Consider the following 25,593-nt stretch of genomic DNA (forward strand, 5'->3'; position numbering starts at 1 on the left):
ATTGTATAAATATAGGTAAAAAATATATTTTAATATTTAACAAAAATAAAATAATTTTTAAATTGAAAAAAAATCGTACAAACATTTATAATTGTTTTTCTAAAATTCTGTAAGAAATGTACATTTGTATTAAAATCATTTACCTTTTTTAAACCCAAAATCAACATAATTTGCTGAGGTATTTAACAAAACTAATTATAGATTCAGGTGAAAAAGCTAATAAATTATTTCCTAGTCTTTTTAGGTATAGTTTTCTAAGCGTATTTTCATTAAAACACTTTAGATCGCGTGCTAAAAGTTATGAAAGCGTCTACTTTGCAACCATGGAAACATAATTAATTAGGTGATTAATAGTCGTGGTAACCGGGCACTCACTTAATTTTAAATATGTTTATCCTCGTTTTTTTAAGATTTAAATTCGATAACAAAACCCAATATACTATTTTTTATGTTTTTTAAATAATATATTTTATTAAAATTACTTGTTCATATCGTCGTTGTCTGGCGATAACCTTTTTACGGAAAATTATCGTCTTTGTAGTTTCACCAAATTTTGAATATATTTTTACATTAAAATATTTTTTTGCTCAATAATACAAATAATGTTGGAATATTGCATTTATTGGAAAATATAACTGCTATGGCGGAACAAAAAATAAAAAATAGTGCACGAAAATCGTTCGAATAAATTAAAACTCTCGCTTAATTAAGTTTAGCGCAAACATTCAACAAAAAATTCTTTTTACTAAATCAAAACTTTCAAAAACAAAACTCTCAGTGGTAAGTAACCACTTCACTTTAACATGTAAAAACCTTCGCGTACCATCCACTAACATAATATAATACCATCACAAAAAAGCAAAGCAAATACAGAATAAGTTTAAAGCACATAAATAGTACTGCATTGAACATTATATTAAGCCGAGCTAAAGGCCTAATAGCAATAAGAACATTCAGTTTTGAGTACGCCAAACGATTTGAAGATATGTCTTTTGGAATTAAACATCGGATGATTTTGCTGTTATCGACATGTTATGTTGATATGCTGGTATCTGCTTAGACGGAATTCTCTGTTTGTTAACCTGTAGATAGATAAAGAAATAATAAGACTATAGAAAAATTATTTCAAAAAAAAATTTTAAAGTTATTATCGAAATCATTAAGTAATTATATCTTTTGACCAAAAACTAATAAATCGAATGAAAATTTGATTCACAGCGCCCTATTTTTTCACCCTTTTTTACCGACATAACCTTTTTCCCCTAGGATTTGTTATTTTATTTATACAAAAGTTAACCTAAATTCCAGTAAAACGTCGCTTTTGAAATTTTTCTTGGAAAAATGTTTATTCAGTCAAATGGCTTTCGGTATTATAAGAATAGTGGGCAATGTATACATATTGTTAACTTTGCCATTAACTTCAATAAAATTTTTGCTGGCCCAAACACAAAAATAAACTTTATTTACAAAACTGCTTATCCAAGCTCGTAGAAATTAACGGTTTTCAATAGCGGTATAATATAGCTCATTAGGCGCCATATGTGTTTTTAAAATAACCAAAATGTAATTGCTTGTTTTAATAAAAAAATTAATTACCATTCTTTGTTTCTTTTGTAGATGTTGAAGCTTAGTATATTGTTCTTTCAATCTTTGGTTTTTTTCAGTATAGGAAATTTGTTGTTGGTCTAACAAGTACTGTCGATCGATACCAACTGAACCATCGACATCATCTAAAAAATAAAACAGGACTAATAACTTATTGCTGCAAAAAGTCAAATCTGTCATAAAATATTAATCAAATATTAAAAAAATGTAATATTTTTGAAAATATTTTAATTCTTCTTATAATTTATTATTTTTGTACAAAAAATTAGCCTTCATATCAAATTCATTTACAATATCTTAAATACGAACTTGTAAAGGTTTATTTAATTCAAATTGCTTTTATTTACTGACTTAAAACAATAAGAATTTTATGCAACACTTACATGGAAGCATTGGTTGATTTGCTGCCCATTGAGACGGGGTGACAGACCTCGAACGTTCCATCATAACCGGGGTTTCACGCCCTTGTGGGTTACCAGGATGTCCACCCATATACCCAGTGTACCTCTGTCTTTGATTCGGATTCGAATATCTCGGTAGGGAACTGGTAGATCCAGGTAACATTGAGTTGTGAACTGGAAGCATAGGATTTGGATTTTGGAAGTCTAGATTCTGGTTTTCACTAAAACTCGAACCGGGTAGAAGAACTTCTGCATAGTGGGGATCTGTTCTTCTTTCTTGAAACTGATGACCGGATGTTGCAGTGTGGAGATTTAGAGTTTTGGGTTTGTAAGAGTTTGGAGGAAGTGATAAGGATGAGGGAGGCGGAGGGGGTGGAAGAGATTCTATGGAACTCGACTCTGAGGCTAAAAAAAAAAAAAAAAAATTAAAATAAAAAAAATATTTCTGCAAAAACAATATTAATATTTATTTTTTTTTAAAGAATTAAATTTAAACATTTTATTATTCATTATTTTTTCTTACTTGTTAAATTTCCCGTTTCGTTGCGCACAGCACGTGAGTTGTACAAGTCGATCAGCTGATTTGATTGACGTTGTTCGATCTGGGTCACGTGATCAGTTCTGTTTAGCGCCCGCTCTGCCATTTCCAATGCCTACAAAAATAAAAAAAAATGTTTATTGATAAAAAATTTAATTTTTAACCGCTATTAACATGCAGCAAGCAGTGTAAAATAATAGAAGTATATTTCAAATTGAAAAACTGTAAAAAAAAAAACAAGCATAAAAACTTCACCAAAAATCGTGCAAAAATATTTCATTTTTAACATTGTGCGTCAGGCGATTAAAAAACAACATGCATTTGACATTTGAAAAGGAAATAAACAGCAGTTTTGTTTTCACCTTTTCGAATTTTTTGGCATCGTGCTCGCGAATAAATTTTCGACGTCGTATCCACGTGGCCTTGGCGTCCTGGGTTTAATTTAAAAATTTGTGAAATTGTGTTTGAAAATCAATTACAAAGTGCATGATTACGTCATAACAATAATGGCAATTGTGCCTTTTTTGAATATGGTTCGATTTAATGCAAATATACAATCAGTGAGTGAACTTTTGATGTTGGATTTGTGTTTTTGACACAATTAACTAACAGTGATTTTCTATCACAGCACACAAACATGAATTACTATGAAAATGAAAATCTAAAAACTAATTTTCCCAAACTCTCTAAAATTTCTAAGGTTAAACCAGATACAAAAAAGTAAAAAAAAAACAACAATTTTAAACTTTTAAATAAAATAATAATATTATTTAAAAATTAAATTTTCTTAAAAGAATATTTAAAAAATCACAATTTAAATTTTTAAATTATTTTGTAAATTTACCTGTAAACTGGCCATCCTCTTATGATTATCAACTTTAATCTTTTTAATGTCCTCCATAAACCTCTTTCTTCCAAGGTTCGTTTCTCTCCATAACTGGGAGCTAGGGGTTGTGGGACGCATGGGTGTGTTGGGGCGAATATGGGGGACGTTTGTCGGGGTCTTACTGCGAGCTTCTTGAACTGTGGCAAGCCTAAGAAAATAAAAATTTAAAAAAACTAAAAAAATGAAATTTTTTAAAAAACTAAAAAAAAAATTAAAAAAAACTAAAAAAATGAATTTTAAACATTTTTGAGTTAACTAAAATAAATAAATTTTAAGTATTGCGCTAAAATATTTCTTAAGTTAGCTAATATATCGACTTGAAAGGAATGTACAAGTTTTTTTTTTTTTTTGCAACAAAAAATTACCGGATGGATAAAACTATATTTCAGTTTAAAAAAACTTTTTGCAAATATTTGTGCGCTTAGCTAAGATGATGTATGGCAAAAAAGCAGGCCTCGGGGTATTTCCAAAGCCAATAGATAACCACAAAAGATATGAGAAAGTAACATAACGTGTCGGTAAAACTATTTCAAATGTTGATATACCGTTTCGGTTATTGGCGCATTATTCGATGCGTGAAAAATTTCTTCCCAAAAAAATTTTGAAAAAAAAACAGTAGCGAGGAATAAGTCATGGCATAACCAACGAGTCAAAGGTTTTCGGGCTTAAACCGCGCCAATACCACATTTTTCCACTTAAACAAAGGCGTCTACATAAAGGTTTAAACCCCACAACAACAGTTTTTTCCAAAAATATAAAACGTATCATTTTAATGGCAATAAAAAAGGCACAACCTATGTCTATATTAGAATATTTTTTTCCAACAAAATATAGGATTTTTTACTTTTTTAGGGTGAACAGAGTTGCTGTAAGTTGTTTACATCGCTTCAACTGTTCGTCCAAGCGTGTTGGTTCCATATCAATAAACTTTTCCTCGGCGTAGATTACTTCGCTCTCGGCAACCGACACTGTTCGGATTTCTTCACATAATGCTGGAAATGAACCTAAAAAATATAATATAATTTGTTTATGAATACTTGATAAATAAATTAAAGTTCTCCATTGTTGAATAGGGATTACTGTCACATGACCAAAATGACTTTTCCGAAAACTTTATGCCAAAAAATGTCATTTTATCGACAATTTAGACATTTTCTTTTAGTCCATTTTTAATCTGGGTAAAACATTTTTATCTCTAAAACAACTCGACCCAAAATTCGGTAAACATTGGTTTTAAAATCTTAGTTTTTGGGAAATATATTTTGGTAATGTGTTTTTGTCCCAGTCTATATATAGGCTATGTCACTCTGATATGTTATATTGCGTAATTTTACCAATTACGTAATTGATTTGTAAAGTGCTATTATTGCAACATATGATAAAATCAAACACATGACCAAATAAAACAACTCATTTTAACAAAAAACAAATTCTAGTAATATACCAGAACAATTTTATAGGACGTTATTAATATAACAATTAAAGAGGTATTAGATCTCTATTTGTTTAATAAAAGTGCACTTCTCATAGCAATTGTTTTTACAATATGTAAAGAGTTAATCATGTACGTCATATAAATAACAAACGACAGTTTGACTACATTGCTCTATATTTGTTTAATAATACGTTGCTGAACATATATTTTATTTATTTTAATGTTTAAAACATAACACAATAATAACACTATAAGATGCCTAACGCCAGTATTGACTTATTAAATAAGGTCAATCAAGGTTTGTATGGAAATAAGGTATGGAATAAGTTAGCCCCTAATATATTAACATATGATTTGTTACAATAGAAAAAATCTGTTTACAAGTATTGAAAAAAGTTAGTCCCTTTTTGATTTTTTTTATTTACATATTTTGGGTTAACGTAAATAAGCCAGTTTTATTAAAGTTTAATGCTTAAATTGACATCTATATCGAGGTATTTAGCTATCTTTCAAATTAAATTACAAAGGCAAAACAGGAAATAAAAAGGGCAAAAAATACGGAATCGGGAAACCGTAAAACAACCAAAAAAAGAAAAGGGGGTTTGATTAAAATCTCTAACTCAAACTATTATTTAAAGAACGAGGTATATTTTTTGGTAATTCCCTGTTTATGGGTTTCTTGACGCTGGTTTTAGTGTAACTTATATTTCATATATAATTTACATATAATGGAGTTTAGTGGACGATATTCAGATATATATATATATATAATGTTTGTCTAATATAGAGGCCTTCAAAATGAATAGAACTGTCGTTTGTGGTACGCAGGTAAATTATCGCCAGCAAATGTTATATGAGAGTTGTAACCATAATACGACAATTGAAAAACCGAGTGTAGGGGTGACCTATCTACCAGTTTGTTAAATGCATTTTATTTTTACTGTGTCACAACACATCATCCACAATTTTCAAATAGGAGTATTTTATTTTAAACACAACCTTGTTAGCACAAGTAAAAATATATTAGCAAAAAAATGATAAACCAACACATAAAAAATGAAATAGCACACACTTCAGTATTAAAATTAGAACAAAATGAGTTTGTTAGAAAAATATTTCGAAAAAGATGAAAAAAAAATTTAAACTTCGTCTTCGGAGCTAGTACACGGCGACGAATGACAGTTTCGTGATTTTAACACGTGACCATAGCTTCGCTCTAATTGGTCAATGTTCTCGCCAACCGCAAGTTCGTCCGGGTTATGAAGACACGAGGCTCTTCGGACGAATTCTTGATGTAAGGCAACTTGGGTTGGGAACTCGTCTTGGTCTTCTATATCGCTTAAGCTGGTTTGGGTAGAAGAACGTTTCGGTGACGTATTTCTTTCAAATACGTCATCGTTGCTTATTCCACGCGATAGGCGGCGCTGTAATTGCTTAATCTGAGCTTGCTGTTTCCATTCAGCGAAAGCAATTTGAAATTGTTTTGCCAAGGCTAGTTTAGCGGCCTGCGCCTTTTCTCGTGTCGAGAATAACAGGGCGCGGCAATTGAGGCCTTCCTTTCCGCGGGAGGTAAGTAGAAATACTCGAGGTCGGCCAGGGACTGTAACGCAATACGCGATCTCATGTAACAAAACAGTGTCTGTCGACGGCTCGGCTAGATTTTGAGCAGAACCGTAATAGGAGCTTGTGGTATTGCTTCTCAGCCTGGGACTAGACGCATATGACTTTAAATGGCTGGGATTCGAGTTGTTGTTTGAATCATGGGCCAATGGAATATTTTCAACCGACTGCACACGTTTGTATAGTGCAGCGTATTGCGCTCGGTCGTGGTGTTGCATAGTGGTTGGCAAATGTGAAATCGTGTTTGAATGATTGGGCTGTTGCGGTGTGGTATTGCTTCGCTTTCTGAATAGCGACGGCGAATTGGCGGAAACAGAAGGAAACCTTGGCTTTGCTTTCAATGGAACTGGCGAGCGAGGCTTATGTGTAATTTCAACGTGTTTTGATTTAATACTAAACCGTGATTTTGGTAAAGCCTTTTCGTCGATGTTATTAAATTGTTCTTCAGCAAATTCATAACAACCAGCAGGGTCTAATGTATAAACCGTCCGCTGACCGAGATACCTAACAAACAAAAAAACGTAAATTATTTTTAAATACGAATTGCTTAGTTCATAGCACGAACTTAAATGTATGCGTCATAAAAAATAAATAATAATATTAATAAACATAAAGGTGACTAAACTCATGACCAATACACTAAAAAATTAAATACCATTTTATTTTATATAAAATGATAATTAATCACTTTACAAATAGTTTAAGTGGCATTCTTACTATTTAACTCTAATTGTTTATTGCCGGTAGTAATTAAGCCACCTACACAATTACAACTTCCCATCCCACACTATCCTAGTTTTGGTAATTGTAAATATTTAAATTCTTACCTGCAGTTAAAGTCGAATGTATTTTGTTGAGTTAGTTCCGTATTTTTCAATTCGTTTTTCCCATCCAATTTAACACCATTAGTTGGCGAATATTGAGTAGTAGCAGCTGGATGTGAAAATCCAAGTTTTTTTCGTATTGACTTTGGAGTTGTCCTTATTCGTTTCAAAAACGAGGGACTTTCGTTCCTTAGGGTAGCGGCTTGCATTGCCATTTTCTTCTTTATATTTAGATGTATATTCACGACTTTTTAAATTAACTTAATTCTTCTGAGGGCAATCAAAAAATTAGATATATTGTCTTACCTATACACACGCCTATTGACTAGAGATTAGTAACACAATGATCGTTAAAATAGATTAGTGATTCTTTATATAGTCGAATAGTCATAATATATAAACAACGTAAAAAAGGCTCAACTGATTTCTGCCCACACGCGCAATTATATTAAATTACCGTCTATTTAAATCGAGACGGCCCTTAAAAGAATGCGTGAATTCATATCATGAACGAATCGACAAGTGATCCAAATATGGGGGATTTATAAATATATGATTTCTATTTTTAAAAGTCTAAAATTTTTACAGGATTTTGAAATTACGCTAATTAAAAGTTTATTTGGGTTGTTTTTCTTGTAAATGAGATACAAATAGTCTAAATTACAATCAAGAAATACACTAATTAGGTACAAATCGATAACTTGTACTTTGGTCATAGCCCTGTAACAAAACAGAAAAATAAATATTGACATATACTGACTAACTTATTAAAATTGATGAAGGACCAATTCTCACTAAAACTTTTTAAAGAGAAGCAACTAAAACAAGTTTACAAAATAATTAATTATTTATGACTTTCCAATTTAATAAGCGACTGCCTAAACTTACTTATTTATATACGCAAGCGCAACAGCAGCTACGTAAAATATATACAACTATTTATATCACGTGCTTTGTAAGTAATTAAATAAACTGCTAACTTACTAATTTAAATTTGTTAATTTTCGAAAATTTTCCGATGACATCTAAAGCACGTGTTCGAAAATGGCTAAATAATTCTCTCAACAAATACATCAACTTTAATACGTGAGGTGACTCATAATCACGTGCTTCCAGTTTTAAGATAAAATTCTTGCTACATTTTTTTAAAAAATCCCCTACGCGATTAGTACAGTATATATTGTTATACTATTCCAACCCTTGCTGCCTTGGTAATTTTTGTAAGATATGAAATATGAGAATAACTACTTGATTTTAAATCTAAGATATTTAGCACCTTTAGGTATAATTACTGTGAGTAATTTCCTAGCAGGCGATTGCGCTATGTAGCGAAATTATTACATCTTGTTTACAACATAAAAAACAATGTCGTTTGCCTTATTAAGACAACTGTCGCTGCTGAAAACGCGTTAAGGCTAGTCGTAAAATGAAATGTCCTGAATGCTAATTGCCATTCAAATAACCCCATTCTCAATTCTTTATTACGTAAACCACCTGATATAAAGAAAGGTAGCGAAATTGCAAACAAGGCATTATGATAAGCCTGCATTTAACTTGTAAGCCTTAACTCTTATTTGGTATAGCGATACAGGATGTGTGCTTTACACTTCACAGTCCAAATTTGAACCAATAAAATTGGTTCAAGTTACACAACTACGATTATGAATATCGTTATGTCAATATAACTTTCTGGTCTAATATCTTTAGTTAATAATTTTCTACGACATCGGAGTTATGTAATGAATATCCTTTACCTGATGTAGTGACATATATGGCAACATTACAAATCAATCAGACTAAATAAATAGTTACTCGTGATTTTTGCACGAGGCTAATAAAACTGTCGCGTCAATACATTATTATTATTATTATTATTATTTTTTCTAGTAAACACTGCTCAAAACGATTTTTAATAAAAAGTTTTTTCTTTTTAAAACTGGCATGCGAACAGCAAATCTAACCGTATAAAAACATACTTCGCTTCCAAACGTAGTTTGTCTAGCATGCAATATGACGTCATAACTATCATTTGTTGTTTAGCGAAGCCACGTCAAACCATTTAGAGGCAAATGCTTTCTTTTTATCTTAGTCTGCCATGTTTTGACAGATGCACGTTAAACGAAAATTAAGTTTAAAATCTGCGCGCGTACTCGCTTTATCTTTAATTAATTCCTCGACAATAGGGTCGAAAAATACCTACTAAAACAACTCAACACCTTAAAAACCCTCATAATAACATGCTTGACTGAAAACCAAGTCTATAGCGTTACACACGACTGACTGGTTAAAGGTCGAAAAATAGCCTACGTAAACGGTAAGTCACTACTGTAAGGAACTAACAAGTAAATGGTAACTAAGCCTATCCCATTAGTATGGGATAGTTTTAGGCCTACCCTTCCTTGGCGTGCGACTTAAAGACAAAACCCACAAATAAAATCTTCAGTTTTCTATTGTGAATCATTTATATACGAAAGTAAAAATAGCCCTTGCTTTTACGGTATTGTTTTTCTTTGCCTATCTCGCTTTAAATCTGTTATCACTTGTTTATCAAATGTGGTTAATTAGCAAAAAATATTCTAGTCTGATTTAAATCATATTTTGCACACTTTTTCTTTATTTTTTGCATGTATTGATTCGTGTGTACTTTTGTTTTCTATCATTTCCTTAAAACGTCATAGCATCTCAACAGGAATAGCCTGGGATCCGGATATGCGAGTTACCTTGCGTTTAAATGCATGTGCAGCTGCTGCACAACAATAGGCACTCAAACAACGCACGTAACTGCATACCACGTAAACTCTCTGTTAAGAGCTAAAGTACGGCCCAGGCTGATTAAAAACAACAATTTAAACCTGACAACTGAGGTCAAGAGATAGGCCTACGCAAGTAGCTTTCCTATATAAAATCAATAGTAGCCTATAGATTGTTTGTTGACGACCGCTATTTAATGCTACACTGTATACTAGAGTGGGCAACAGGAAGGTAACCCACATGAAGTAATTAGGCCGATTGTTACATCAACAAAATTACAACATTAAACTAATTAAACCGATTGCGAAATTAGATAATTGCAACTTGGTTTAATAGTGAAGGGAATTCTATGCTAGGTAGTTTTGTTGATGTTTCAACATGCATTAACCCAATTAATGTTTTAAAATAGACTGTAAATATTTACACAGTCGTTTTAATGTATTTTCGTCTACTACATCAAACTTTACATTTATGCTTAATAGAAATATAAACGTCCTGAGGTTTATAGGTTTTATACCATTTCAACATATTGGCACTGGTATATATTAATAACTATTAGATAATGCATTTATAATTAAAATGACAAATAAAAAAATTACCTTTGAGTTTTGCAACCGTTCTTCCGGCTTGACTCAATTGCAACACCAGCGCTTCTACTTCTCTGGAATTTACCCTGCATCTATAGCAATAAGAATATATATATAAAAAAAATGATAGAGACGATATGTATGTACAATTTCTAAGTCTACAAAGTAAATAAAACTGCAGTTTGTGATGCAAGGTAAGTTTTCATAAGCTTGAGCTATTGACTTTTAAATACCAATTTTTTGATTTAATTATTTTTTTAAAAACATTGTCATACATAATTTTGTTTACTGTTTTCTAGTTATAAAATTTCCCGAAAACACTAATTACACTTTATAAATATTATTAGGATTTAATCAGTTATTAGAACCATAAAATTTAGACTATTTTAAGAATGTTCTAATGGGGTTTAATTACAATTAATTACTTATTTTAATAACAGAGAAAATACCCTAAGATTTATAATCAAATTAATTTATTCACAAACGCACAATTATCGTATTTACGTAAATAAATAATAAGTCTGGTAATGTGATATATCGGTATATCGTACTTGTACGAACCGAAAGGTTTTTGGTTCGAGTCGCACTAAGGCCACAAAATTTGCTTTTTGTCCTGGCTTTAACAAATAGCTTACACACGTCTAATTTTAAAAACTATTCTAATAAGGTATAAAATCTATCACCATAAGGTAAAGGGGAAACATAGACCTTATACTTTAATTTTGTACCTACAACCGTTTATAAATTAGGTATTATTTTCATATTCAAATTACCTTCTTTCTACAACTTCATTTCTTAATTCTTCCACTGCTGCCTCGACTTCCGACAGTTGCTTTTCCGTTGCAGTTGCGTTTGTTCCATACTGATGTCGATCTTGATCAAGGCGAAGTCTGCGCATGCGCAGTGGTCTATGTTGAGCGCCGGCGGTGGTAGATATAAATTGTGTGATGTCTTTTGCTTTTTCGGTAACTAGTTCGTTCATGTTCTCCATATTGGAACGCTTAATAAAAATAAATAAGATATTATAGATTGAAAACCAGTTACAATGTATTTGTTGATAAAATATGGATATTTTTAAAAGCAGACAATCGAAAAAATATGAATACTTAAAAAATTATTTTAAAAAATTTATTAACATTTACTTGTAATCTTTTTAAGTCGCTAAGTTGAGTTTTTAAAATCTGCGAAGTTTCTCTTAACTTAAGAAGTTGTTCTCTAACATCAGAGGTGTCTAATTTAGTGTTCTTGTCATTCGGCTGTATAAACAACTTACATAATTAAAAATGGTCATTTTTCTAATTTGTTTACACGAAAAAATTATTAGCGACTAATTAATAACGCGCAATTGTAAAGTAAAGAATTCTGTAATTTAACAAAATGTGACAATTCAATTTTTTGTCTTACCTTTGCGATTGATTCGACCATTCCGGTTAAGCCCTCGAGATGGCGCTCCATCTCAATTACTTGTTCTTTAGTGACGTCATCACGTGGTTTATTAGGGTTGTTTAAAGGCGTGTAGTTAACGTTTTCTCGCAATGCCTACAAAAATAAAAGAAGTAATTTATAAATAAGTATTTTTCTCCATATTACCTTAGAGTAGCAAGCCTCGTGTTATATTTAAAACAATATTAAACTTAAAAACTCATTTAGTTTAAACCTACCTTGGGAGCTCCACCTTGCGTGTAAGTTGCGCCAGTATTTTTGGTCGCTAGATGCTGCCGTTGAGTTTCTTGATCTCCTAATGCCAATTTCAACTGGCTCGGTGTGATAGGACGATTGTTCGGCGTTTCACAGCATTCATAATATGGTGGGGTTGCTGGTGCTGGTTGATTTTGGGTCTCAAAATAAGAAGGCTCTTTGTTAGCACCCTTTAATTTATTATGATCTGTTGTAACTTGCACAGGGTTTGCAACCATAACTTCATCCGCACCGCTGTGTGTCTCATTAATAGGCCGCTTCAACGGGCTCCAGTTTTCCTTGTGTGGAATTTGCGGTCGTTCGTTTCTAGCGCTTAAGGTCGGAATAGGAGAAGCGCAGGACACTGCAAAGCGTTGGTGGAAGTTGGAAGACGTTTCACTCCTGCTCGGCTCCACTGGACCGCTTATGCTCTGTATGGCTGCCGCGACTGCAGATTGGTGAGAAACAGAACGTGGCGAGGAATAATTCTGCGACGAATTTGGCGAATTCCGAGACATGGCGTTAATTTTTTCAAGCATGCTGTGGGGTGTACCGGGCCGCAATCTGTTTAAAGGTATCTGACCAACTTCTTGCGAGCTAGGCTGCGCTCTCCACGCTCGTATGACGTCATTTACTGCCGCGTCTACATCGTTTTCAGTGACGTCATTAGACAACGATTGATCGTATAAAGTTGGCTCGACTAGGTCGGTCGAGTTTCGTCTTAGACCGGTGCTGTAGGTGCTGATACCGTTCGAATCGCAAACTGTTACGTTTTCCTGAAAAGAGACCTTCTTTGTTTTTAGGGACGGCGTGGTAGACAAATTACTACCAGAGTCGGAGAGAATCGACGTCGAGGATACACTTTTCTCTAAATTACTGTTCTTTAAAACCCCGATTGGCAGTGGCGGTGGCAGAACCTGCGCATTTGCCGCGGATGGGGTTTGTGCTTTGTTGTCTGTTTCTTTAGGAGAATATATGGGATCGTTTTGCCTTAAATCGTCGTTTTTTATCAAAGAACTAAGGTTTTCTGTTTTAGGAATTGTGGGTTGGCGTTGCGGCTTCGGGGAAGGCTTATTTGGGTTCAAGTGTTGAAGTCTTGAAGGTAAAGCCTCAGGGCTTGGCGAGTTTGAGCGGTTTGGTCCCAACGAGCTTGCTGATCGGGTCAACCCGGTGTTTTTACGCGGTTGTGAAACATCCGGCGATTTGGTGCTCAAGGATTTAGTGCGGTCAGCACTCTGGCTACGTTGTTTTGCTGGACCTTGGTTAGCTCTTGAACTTGATCTACTTGAAACGAGTCGTTTTAAACCAAATAAACCTTTTTTAGGGGCTTTTACGTCGTCTTTTTTGGGCTCGCTTTGTTCCGAAGGCGTATTTTGTTGACCCGTCGTTGCCAGTTCATAAGATAGAGTTCGGTCGAAGTGGGGTGCTGTTTTATTTGATATTAGGTTGATGTTATCAGACGAAATGATTTCATTACTAGGCGGTACCGCGTTCGCTGGGATTACGTTTCGATCAGTCTGACTCGCTTCGATTGAAGGTGGCTGAGTTTTGTTTACGTCTGGCACTTGTGGTATACTAACTGGCTTTAACTGCTGGCCCTTGAACGATCTGCCGGCTTTACAATAACCCGCGTAGCCTCCGGACGAATTAATCGTAGCACGTCGTTCCGGCGACGCAGATCTCTTAATATTTGTATATGTTACACCACTACCTCGACCGGGCTGATCATAATCTGGCGCTTCCAGAGATGTAGGCTTTTTAAGCCCAAACCTTTGAGCTGAAGGGGGCGATTTTAAACCAAGAGAACGAGGTTGTATTTGTTTGGGGTTAGTGCTATTTGAAGGGGATTGAAAATTTTCAATGTCTTGGCCGTTTTTAGGCTGCCTAAGACTTGGCTTCGGTGCAATTTGTGGTCCGTTGCCATTTTTCTTTAATTCAACCGAAGGAGGTGATAGTCTGGATGCATTAGGTTGACGTAAGCCTCTCTGTTGGTTTTGGTTTGGTGACAATACTTCTCCAGTTTCACTGCGTATAAATGCAAATCCTTTTTGTGGTATGCTCCCCCCGCCAAGCCCAATCCCACTCCGAGCGTTCCCCGAGCTAGCATCACTTAACGGCGGAGAAACATTACCGGGTTGACTTTCAGTCGTTTCTCCCAACTTTGATTTTGTTGAACGCGGAGGCGGGGTCGGTGCTTTTCCTTTTCCTTTCGCCGAAATTTCGTTGGTTTTTTGAGGCAAACGACTTCTCGCTTCGCTCGTTAGAGGTACTTGTTGTTTTATGAGGCTCGGCGCTGATTGATATTGCCTAATTGACGGTTTGGTCGGTGGTTTTAATGCCCTTTTCTCCTGGTTTTTGTGATTTCTTTCGGCAACGTTAATGTCCTCGGCGTACTTGGCTCTCGGCGCGTTCTTTGCGGCCCCGAAATTAGGTTTCGAGTTCGTGGCAGGCTTTTTGTTACCGGGAAGGGGAATCCCCGATCCATTATAGGGTCGGGTTCGAATAATTGATCTGTCCTTGATCATCCTTAAAAACAAATCAAAATAAAAATTTAATCGGCCTAACCAAAAAAACACACCTAAAACTAGTAGTAAGTTGATTTAAAAAGCTCTTGAAATCTAGCCATTAATTTGTGTTATAGGTAAAGAGAAATTGGTTTAATTTGCATCGCGGGCAGCCTGGTAGACAAAGCTAAACATCAAAGCACAAATTTCAACCACATTATATGCTTCGAGTTCCCAAATTTAGCAGAGATTAAATCTTTGAGAGCAAATATAACTAAAAAAATAAACTGAAAAAACATATGCCTACATATATATCTTACATAGCATTTGGGTCGTGATTATTTTTAGATTGCGGGTAAGGTTGCAAAATAAAGTGTCAGTCGCTTTAAAATGTATTTTAAAATATAATACACGCTAAGTTAAGTAAAAGTTCCCTTTTATCATTTAATCAAGTTTTAATTTTCATTTTAAACAGTTTTCGGTTAAAATACAGCTAAATTTTTCGGTCAAATTGCTTGTTAAAAATATCTTACCCGACATGGTCTATTTCGTCATAAGCCCCATTCTTTTTGTTTTTGATGTACATCGTGTGTCGTTGGGGGTCTAGCATCGGCATTGTTAAAAGACCTGGGTATGACTGTACGAAAAGCGCCCGTATTGTGTCCAAACTTGTGAGTTCGTTGGGTAGTAACGTTACCCTACTTTCACCGCTATATTCCAAGTGTATAATACCTTTATAACAGAGTTTGCAAGTTTATTAATTATTTCATCTAAAAAAACAAGGAATTATAATACAACATTGCTAAGAATAACATGTATAAAAATAAAGGTCATTTAGCTTTTCATTACTAGCAAAGTAATTTAATCGCCAAAGTTTTTCCAAAACAATAAAAACCTGCCTTTAAAAAATGACTCATTTTGGCAGTAAACTACACACTTGAAAAAACATGTAAAAATTTAAAAATAACATTCCTTAACTGAAAACACTTGATAAAATTGGAAGATAACTACTAACAGGTGTATTCTCTTAACAAAAAAAACTTTAAAATTCTGTCATCAGCTTTTAATTTAGATTTTTAAAAGATAACTCCTAAGAATTTTATAAAAACCACAAATGATAATAACCAATTTAAAAAGCAACACCTTCTATGCTACAAATAATGTTATTTTTTAACCTACAAAATAACTTTAATATATTTCTAAAAATGCTTTAGTCAAAAATGTTGAAAATGATAAGTCTGTGATATGCAAATACAGGTTAATCGGATTAAGCAAGTTACTTAACGATCAGTGCTAATTTATTAATTGATCGAAGCTGGCCGTAAACATCACGTCGATAACGATTAACTAAAACGCGTTTTACTTAAAAAACGTATTTGGATATACAGACTTTGTCTAAAAACATCAACACTCTAAAATGGCATGGTTAACCAAAAGATTAGAATGAATGAAAAATATAAATTGTATGGGCTGAACTACAAACCCCAACCCATAACAACTTTTTAAAATTCGCTCTATATTAAATCTTTATATATTATCACCAAAACTTTTAAAAATTGTCAGGTTTATTAAAAATACAAAAAGCATAGCTAATAAGACAGTAGATTGGATTAGATCCCGTAAGTCGCGTGCAGAACAAAAACTACTAAACCAATTTAGCACAAACAATGCCGTGAGAAAATTCCAAAAGAATTAAGTCATTTTATTGTTATCAACTTAGACCTAGCTTAGGCGTAGATATCGCATTTACTTAGCACAATCGAAAATTGAACCCTGAATGCAGGATGTAAACTCTATGAACAAAGCTTATTCTAATCGGCTACTTGAAAATTTTTGTTCAAAACTGCAGTTGCAATAAAAATCGCGTGCGTAAAGACTGAATAATTGTAATTACTTAAGATTAACAACAAATACTATTGTTAGATTCCGCTAAGCTGCAATGTAGTCTACAGTGTCAAATGTAAAAGCTTGGGTTTATTTATTTTCTGTAGCTTTTTAAATGTTTTTCTTATTTTCCCTGTGTAATTGGTTTTAGCAAAAGTCCCAGTGGTGTAATAAGAGATTGAGACTTCCAGTTTAGCATTTAATACACATTTATTCGCACTTAAAATCCCATTTCAATGCGGTATTGGCTATTATATGGATCACTTACATCCTTATGTTAAGCTATGGGAGTTAACTGCCTTGGCAACTAAATTGTTATTGTTGTCCTTGATAGTCAAATAGGCTACATTTACTTTTAGCTTTTAATATCACTAAATAAACTAATCGCAGACTAAACCCAAAAACTGGTTAGGTTACAATAATGTTTACAAATACCTACTCGAAGTAACAAAAATACGATTGTTAAAATTGCAAAAAAATTGTAAATACAAACTTCAAGGTTCAGAGAAAAAGTAACAGAATTGTGGTTTTGCTACACAAAGGACGTCGCCAAAAACACAGACCTAGCATTGAACGTACTATATAACCAAACCCAATAATGTATCGTATTTAGGTGTTCAGTTACCCTCCGGAAATTCTTTGCCGCGATTTCACAGTTTTCGTAGAAACTCCGACCCGCAAACAAATTTCAAATGAAAAACCTATTTGGTGGTAAACAAGAACTCGCAATAACTAAACAAATATACTTCCGATCGTTTCAAAGGGTCGCAATGCGCGCAGTGTTACCGGTACAAGTTTGCGTGGTATAATGACGTACAGCGACGACGAAATGCATATTTGTCAGGTTAATTAATAGAAAGTCACGCGAGTAATGTTTTGTGAAAACAAAAACCGTAACCGTTAATTGACCATAATGCTGACTGACGCGTCTTTAACTCGCAAATAAAAAAGTAAAAGTTCGACTCTTAAAGTTACTCTTAAGGGCAAAAAACATTGGAAAGCTATAAACAAGATGTAACAAATTTTTTACACGTTGATAAGACCATCAAAACAACATTTTAAACATGAGGCAAATATAATGTTATGCTAAATAATGGTGCAGTCGAAAGTTGTAAAACAGCAACGTTTTTACCTCGGCAACATGTCTAATACCTCAATTGAGGTCAATTAACTTACAAGCCACTAATTAGGCCTCCTTAATTATTGCTATCTTGAAAATTAACCTCAATTTCTCTACAAGTGTGAACAAATACAATTAGTTTTTGCTATCTCGATCAGTCTCGTCTTAATTTGAATTTCATTTTACAAAAACATAGCTTGAGACGACCTTAATATTTACACAGGGCTTTACCGTTCATTTAATTTGATTTGTATGTAGACTTTACGTTAACCGATAAACATAGCAAAACTCTGTCGTCGCCGCTACCTGTTATCTACATACCGACTAGTACAACCTTACTGACTTCGGCTAGTTCGGCGCCAGCAGCTTTGCCGTAGAAAGAAAAAGGTTCTACAAGCACGACCCAGCCTTAAATTGCGCTCAAAGCGCTAAAGCACTTGAAAAATATTAATTGTCATGCGTGAAGGCTATCATTACACACACGAAACACACACATAGCGGTCACACTTTGTAATTGTGCGTCAGTAATTTACAATTTTCTCAAAAGGAGAAACCATTTAAAAACACGGAATTGGAAAACACCAATTTGAGGTGTCAAAATTGTTAAAGGTTTTAAAATCATAATAACTGGATACCGATTTTTCTACAAAACTACCAATTAAAAAGCAAAACAAACCGAATAACAGTCATCTGATATATATCAGGTATTCTACGCCCTTTTGGCGAAAAAATCGTCATTTTCGATGGTCGACTTGAGTCATTTGAAACCAAAGACTTTGCAGGGACTTGAAGTGTGATGTTGACATAATAGCCCACTTCCTGTGCTCTTAACTTGCCTAGCAGCCTTCTTGGTATCTGACTATCTAGCGCGCCTATATAAAAACCCTAGTTTAAGACACGCGATATCTTCCAAACAATAGAAAATTTACGGGCAGTATTTTTATTGAATACCAGCCAATTCTTCTCTTTTAATAATTGCTATTTTTAACGCACGAAATTTTCGATGTGCAGAATTAGTAATCCGTGAGATAAGTGCGAACTTGAAATTGACATTTCGCTGAAATCGATTGGAAGTTTAACCTGTTTTCAATAATTATTTTACGCCGTTTTTTGTTAATACAAAATGGGTTTGTATGGTCACGTGTTGGGAATATTTACGGTTTTCGCATCTTCTAACTTTTACGGTTTCTAACTTTTGAAAAACAATTCCGTTTATTTGTAGGTTAAATTAAATTTAACTGTTTTAAATGTTAATTCGGTCACAGATCACCGCACAAAAATCATAAGTGAGATAACTGGTAGCATTTTCTCACCAAAACAATAATAGTTCAGCCACCCAGGCTTGGCCGGGCTATCTTTTAAACGCTTTGAAGTTTAGCGACCTAGAAAAACACAAGTGTGTGTCATATCCCGCTGGCAAGGCTTTAAAATCCCAATCCCAAGACGGATTTAAAGTGCCTTTTATTTTATGGTCAGCGCGCTTTCGCAGCATGCTTATTGCTTCTATCGTCCGCAGTATTCGAATATCAAAGCAAATTGTCGCATTGCTTGAGCCCCCATATGCGAGATCATAGCATTCAAGTAATTTACGCTTCAACACTTTTCAATAATAGAGTCGGAACTTTTTTAAAGTGCGAAGTATTATTATTATTTACACCTCCATAAAAAATATTTGGCCTTACCAAGGAGTGGTCCAGCGTTATTTTTTATTCAACAAAATTTTATTTAAACCCTAATTTAAATACTGACAACAGAATATTTTTAATTTTTTAGCATACACAAAAGGCTTAAAGTAATACTAATATAATTAACTTAAAAAATATCTAAATCTCTTTTTACACAACTTGTAAATTCGCACAAAACTATAAACACTTAACAATAGACAAAACACGAAACTAAAAATAGCAACAGCATACTACAAAACCGTTGTCACGGGAAGTTAAAATATTCCCACGACCGACAAAAACTAACTCTATTTACCATTTATGACGCATTATTTAGAATACAATACAGTTATTTAGACTTAAACGAGAAACTAGAGAAAAAACACAAGCAAAAATAGATACACTCCAAATTTGAAACGTTTTGCATTTTTAGTAACAGCCTTATGTGTAGTCATTTTAGTAAAGTAATGTTAACCGACAAAGTTGGCATTTAAATTGGCGCTTTTGTTATCTTTTTCCGGTATCCAGTTTCTCACATTAAACTAAGCGAACTAAACCACACCTATGTCGTGACGAAGGAATTTTTGCAAACACTAAGTCCTACAATTTTTCCTTTGTTGCTGAAAAGGGCAACATGCTATTCGAGATACTAGACCAACGGTCTAAGCCCGGCAGACGCAGACGTGAAAGAAGACAGACGACTCGAATACAAATACCAGACTTTTAAATAGACACATCTATAATACAGGTTGAATGGGCTATTATACAACACAAATAGAGTACATTTATAAAACACCTTTGTCATTTTAAAGCGTGCGAACGGAAAATAGCAACAAGTTACTTTACAAAGGCAGTTATATTTTACTCCGTTCAGGGAAAAAAATCACAAACAGACTCAATTTACATACAAAATTTTCTGCAGCTAAAAGTCCTTACTTTCATGACACTAAAATTGTTTAAGGTGATATATTTAGCTCCTTTTGACTATAAATTTTATTGTTCTCTGGCTATTTTAAAAGTCGTTCTTTAACTATCGTAAAACCAACAAAAATTCCTATCTAAACACTATGATTTATGGCTTTCTGCACTGCGCTAAGAACAAACCAAACATATCCCTTGATAATGATACTAGACATGCCTGCTGGTCAACGTAGCCAGTTCTCTAACTACTTGGCTCTGTTATGTATGTACATTCCTGTCTAATTCGTGGCAACGATACAGAGAATAATTTATTCTCCTCGGGCCTGAAGTTGTTTCGTAAAGTTATACGCGAGGGGTTAGCTTTGTTTTGAGCAACGGATACTTTTAAACAGCTGGACAACTTCCACTGGCCCCAAAAAACAGGAACTTAGCATTTTTTGCTTTTTTTTATGTTATTAAAATGAAATAAAACGTGAACTTAAAAAAAAATACTAAAGCATTACTAACTATTTTACTCTTTGTACAGCATTAATAAATGTACTTAGGTTAAGATTGTCAATTTTCTTTATCAAACTACAAAATCTTGAATAGTTTAGTAAAACAATAATAAATAGAAATACTTGTACTTCACGATCCTAGTAAAAACTCAAGACGTTAAAGTAAGATAGAGAGTAAGAAAGCACCGCAAAGTACAAGAGTTTTTCTAAGAACCATAAAGTACAAGTGATTCAAAAATATACAATCAAAAAAATATGTGACTAACCGAGAGGTCGTTCCCTGCTTCGACTTCGGCTTCTGACCAATGGTAAACTGCTTCGGAGTCTTCCACCACGTGACAAACTCCCGTGGTATGTGACGTCACTTTCGTTGGACGATGACGTCAGCGGTCGTCGATAGTACGAGAAGTCAGCTGCGTAACTTGCCCGAGTTCTTGAATGATAGAATTGTGGCTGAAAAACAAAAAATAAAATTTTGAAAAATTTTTACTACCTGATAAGATAAACTATAACAGTTAATATTTAATAATATTTTCCTATAAAGTTTTCCGTTAGTGTAAAGTGTTATTTGTGTCAATATATTCAACTATTTTGTTTACCCTTCTTATCATATATAGGCCTACAAAAATCCTTAGAATTTAACCCTCTCCCAAATTAAAAAAGTACTATCACCTAAACAAACAAGGCAATCAAAAGAGACAAAGTAGGTTAAGGGTTTCGCATACATTGACATTGGCGACCTTGTTTAAATATGAACAGTTTATGACATGGTGCAAATATTTAAATTGCTGTATTAATCTAGTAGTGCAAACATTTTGATCTATGGTCCCTGTTTTTCATTCACAAAAGAAACTGTGTTTTAAATTTGAAAAATGTTACTATGTTGTTTTGCATTTTTTGATACTTAAAAAAAAAATTGTGTCAACTTATTTATTTTTTACGAAATGCAACACAAAAAAAATAATTTTTTCGTTTTGTCTGAAATATACAACTAAACTAAACCTAACAAATTTTATTCAGTTTTGTGTTTTTTTAAGAAAAATAAACAAGACTTCAGTTCAAAGACAGAAAGAAAACTTTATTTCGATTGATTTTGAAAAATCAAGTTATGCGTCATCTTGGCAAACATTTTTAACACTTTACCCACTTTGGTGGCAAAACAAACAGGAACATAGTCATTTTACAATTTCATTGGTAATGTTTTTATAACAAAACCATATTGTTATTTTATAATAAGTTATAACAAAATATCAATAAACCGAATATAAAAACACAAAAAAAAACGGTAGTATAATTTTTTATACAAAAAATTAATCATGTGTATTTTACGGTCCTTCAAAAATTTAGAACTGTAAAAGTATTGTAAAAACCTCATATGAACAATACAGTATAATTGTCGCAATTGTAAAAAATAAACCATTTTGAAAATTATAGTTATTATAAAATTATGAATAAAGTATGTAAATATGAATAAAGTATGTCAATATATTTAAAAAAAATGTAAAAGTAGTAAGACATTTGGCGAGTTCCTAAAGATAATTAGTTAATTTAAAAAGTAAATATGACCCAAACCATTTAACCAATAATGTAAAACTGTCGTTTATTTTTCCATTAAAATGCAAATAACAGATTGTAGAGATAAATCATTCTGACTTTTATTAAAAAACTTTCCTCTTTTATTTGAATAATCAATCTTATACAAGGGCGAACGCCGTGACCGACTTTAAAGAAAAAGACCAACGTTTTTAATTTAAGGTTTACAGCACTTTCGCGTAAATTAACCTTACCATAAATAAACAAAACAGAATGAGTTTTGGTTAGAAAAGCGCTGGTAATAATGATTGACGACCGGGCAAAAACATAATTGTTATTTTTCAATAAAAAGCTACGGCGTAGAACTGTATATGACCTAGCCGTCTTTTGTTTTGAATTTGTAATGGTCTATTTCACAGTTTGATATTGTTTACAGCTTACTTTATAGCGCGTAATGTTCGATTTAGAGGACAAATACTTGCATAATTACACACAGATTTGTAATCGAGATGCTTTGTTATACTAAAAACAGCATTTCTAAACAAGTGGCATTAAATTGTGCCTGCCAAAATATGATTAAAATATCATTCGTTGTTTTAAATTTAAGGTCCCATAAGAATATAATGACTGCTAATTACCTTAACCAAAAGACAAGAAATTCCTTCGTAAACAAAACGTGTTATATTGCATGCCTGTTTAATCTGCTGCGGCCTAAGTTCCTGTAACTTTCTAACCACTACAAAGAGCCTAACAACATTTTTAACAATTTTCTAACCGCTCATTCTTCACCCTAATTCACTTGTTTCTTGTTGTGGTAATTACAGCTTATTAGTTGATAAAATAAACTTTGCTTGTTCTGTTGTTTGCTTATTCTATTAAGACACTTAGTCGCAAAAATTGTTATATTTTTATTAAAAAAAAAAAAATTAAAGTATCTTTAATATTCTGACAACCAACATTTTTTGCATTTTAGCAAAATTAAATATTTTTATTGCCAATTTAATAACTGTCAACTTTAAAAATAAATTTTAATTCGGTAAAATAAATAAATTAAGCATATTTTACTTACCGTGTTTAAAGCTTTCAAATTTCTTTTAAATTTATTCCATATTTTTTTGAAAAATTTAAAATTCTTTTAACTTAAATTATTTTCGCCCATAAATGATAAACTAGTTAGTTGCGAAGTGACGATACCAGCGCGCTAAGTTTACGGAACAATTTGAAGACGGATGCGTGACGACCTTTTTTCCTTTTACTGCACGGTCTGATGAACGTACACAACTATGCCTCTTTTGTTGCCAAACAATGGGAGAGGAAAATTAGCCGTCAGTTACGACCATGAAAGAAGATTTGTTTTTATTACTAAAAATTTTAACCGACTGTTTTTAACAAACCAAGTTTTAACTTTTTTTAAGAAAAAGAATAATATTATTATTATTTAATAATCAAAATAACCAATTTCTTGATGACATGAATTAAAAAATGGCTTGTTTTTATTACTCAAAAGTAACTAAATCAAAACTCTGTTTCGCTTGGAGTACAAGTTTTATAATGTAAGAGCCGTGACTGAAAATACATAAACACATACGAACATAAATCTGTTTTAACTACCTCTTTAACAAAACAAAAATTGTGGGTGGGCTGTCAAATTTAACTTGATTTAGTTGTATTGAAAAACCCAAATACCGGATTTTTTTAAACAAAAAATACCGAAGTTCAAATGAGGTTTAAAGTTAATAATAATCGTTGTTTTTGTCTAAAGATAACGGTTTGATATAATATAAAATTTATGCTTTAATTTGTTAAGTAATTTAACCAGTTATTATTTAAAGAGATACGTCTAGCTACTTAGTACAACTGCATTAAACTAACGATTTTATATTTAATAATAATTAGCATTTGCCAATTTAAAATAATTTTTAAATAAAACTTTAAAACTTTGTAAAAATTGTTTTATAATCTAGCAAAAATAACATAGAGAACTACTTATTGTGAATTGCTAATATTTTTTTTGCAAAAAATATAAAAAAAAACTTTTTAGAGTCTTACATTTTGCATTGAGTTTCCACCAATAACTTCAGAATGTTGGGGGTACCGTTCTTTCAAATATTGCAAAAATGCCGCGCGTTTTACGTCGGCTTGAAATGGGGATATAGCGTCATCTTGCGGACGTTCAAAAGTCTCGTTTTCATCGTCGTCCGTATCGGAACTTACGGGGGATAACATCTCTATCGAGTCTATTTCCTGAAATTGGAAAGATATGTAAACAAACAAAACATTTACAAAATGTGTATTTGCAAGTATATTTAATACAACTTGTTTACTTAAGTAGAGTATTACTCCTAACACAGCATAACTTAACAAAAAAAATAAATTCGAATTTACAGTGTAAATTTTAGCTAAATCAGTATTTTTGTGTTTATTTGTCCTTGAAAAAAGAATCGATTTTACAGCCTAAATATAGGATACCATTCACTACACCAACCCAGCGCCAAGTTAATTTTTGCAGTTTAAGGTATATTAATTATAATTTTCCAATTTTGAAGTTTGTTTTTTTTTAGTCAACGGTTTACACCGTTCATAGCACATTACACAAGGAGCTACAGCATGGAAGCAATGGTGATCGAACCAAGGATATCATGTAGTAAAACCAAATGTTTTATAAATTAAAATCTATTAGACTTGCAGTGTTAGTTAACTTGGTTTAGTATATTAAGCCCACCCATATACTATCTTATCACGATTAGCAATTACAAAGAAAATACTATTTAAAGTAATTTTAATTTGAACCTACGTATAGATTTTCGTCAATTTCCTCCAAAGTACGATTAACTTGCCGCGTGTGCTCAACACTTTGAAGATAATCGCCCTCATTTACCAAATTATAATCCCCAACTGAATACATTTTGTCAATTGTTTTGCCCTTGGCTTTATATTTCAAACGTTAAACCAACATAATCTGATAATGAGTATAACAATTGGTTATTTACTAATTAGGCATACGTATTTGGTTGATATAACTAATACAACATACTACAATTTTCTAGTGTTATTACAGTTATAACGTATTTAAAAATCAGTTAAACTAATGCTGATAAAAGTTTCTGTTTTAATAGTGAAACATAGAAAAAATTAATACTGTAACC

The 25,593-nt window shown here is 32.8% G+C and overlaps 2 protein-coding genes across 3 annotated transcripts; both read right to left on the minus strand.

Annotated features, from left to right (window-relative positions):
* Window positions 1–611: 611 nt before the first annotated feature.
* On the minus strand, window positions 612–25,342 carry LOC145742847 (uncharacterized). Of its 2 annotated transcripts, XM_082560670.1 has the most exons (16): window positions 25,242–25,342; window positions 24,497–24,691; window positions 21,181–21,367; window positions 15,362–15,560; window positions 12,309–14,850; window positions 12,052–12,186; window positions 11,790–11,903; window positions 11,421–11,647; window positions 10,660–10,739; window positions 4,275–4,434; window positions 3,389–3,578; window positions 2,907–2,975; window positions 2,530–2,659; window positions 1,989–2,411; window positions 1,597–1,730; window positions 612–1,082 (listed from the first exon to the last, which is right to left on the minus strand). In XM_082560670.1, exons 2-16 carry the CDS (start codon window positions 24,671–24,673, stop codon window positions 999–1,001), a joined length of 4,851 nt encoding a protein of 1,616 aa, XP_082416796.1. In that variant the 5' UTR covers window positions 24,674–24,691; window positions 25,242–25,342; the 3' UTR covers window positions 612–998. The 2 variants fall into 2 exon arrangements, with proteins under 2 accessions (XP_082416796.1, XP_082416797.1); XM_082560671.1 differs by lacking the exon at window positions 2,907–2,975.
* On the minus strand, window positions 5,398–9,168 carry LOC145741723 (uncharacterized). Its single transcript, XM_082559366.1, has 2 exons — window positions 7,313–9,168; window positions 5,398–6,989 (listed from the first exon to the last, which is right to left on the minus strand). Exons 1-2 carry the CDS (start codon window positions 7,522–7,524, stop codon window positions 6,005–6,007), a joined length of 1,197 nt encoding a protein of 398 aa, XP_082415492.1. The 5' UTR covers window positions 7,525–9,168; the 3' UTR covers window positions 5,398–6,004.
* Window positions 25,343–25,593: the final 251 nt, after the last annotated feature.

The sequence above is a fragment of the Corella eumyota genome, chromosome 2 (genome assembly GCF_963082875.1).
Source record: "Corella eumyota chromosome 2, kaCorEumy4.1, whole genome shotgun sequence".
Taxonomy (NCBI): Eukaryota; Metazoa; Chordata; class Ascidiacea; order Phlebobranchia; family Corellidae; genus Corella; species Corella eumyota.

Bases quoted from the DNA above. Each gene is read 5' to 3' on its own strand.
- LOC145741723 (XM_082559366.1), bottom strand. From the start codon at position 7,524: ATGGCAATGCAAGCCGCTACCCTAAGGAACGAAAGTCCCTCGTTTTTG. The intron at 6,990-7,312 runs GTAAGAATTTAA...TTTGTTTGTTAG, and splicing joins ACATTCGACTTTAACTGCAG to GTATCTCGGTCAGCGGACGG.
- LOC145742847 (XM_082560670.1), bottom strand. From the start codon at position 24,673: ATGTTATCCCCCGTAAGTTCCGATACGGACGACGATGAAAACGAGACT. The intron at 21,368-24,496 runs GTAAGACTCTAA...TTTGTTTTTCAG, and splicing joins GTGGAAACTCAATGCAAAAT to CCACAATTCTATCATTCAAG. The intron at 11,648-11,789 runs GTAAATGTTAAT...ATTTTTATTAAG, and splicing joins GCGACTTAAAAAGATTACAA to CGTTCCAATATGGAGAACAT.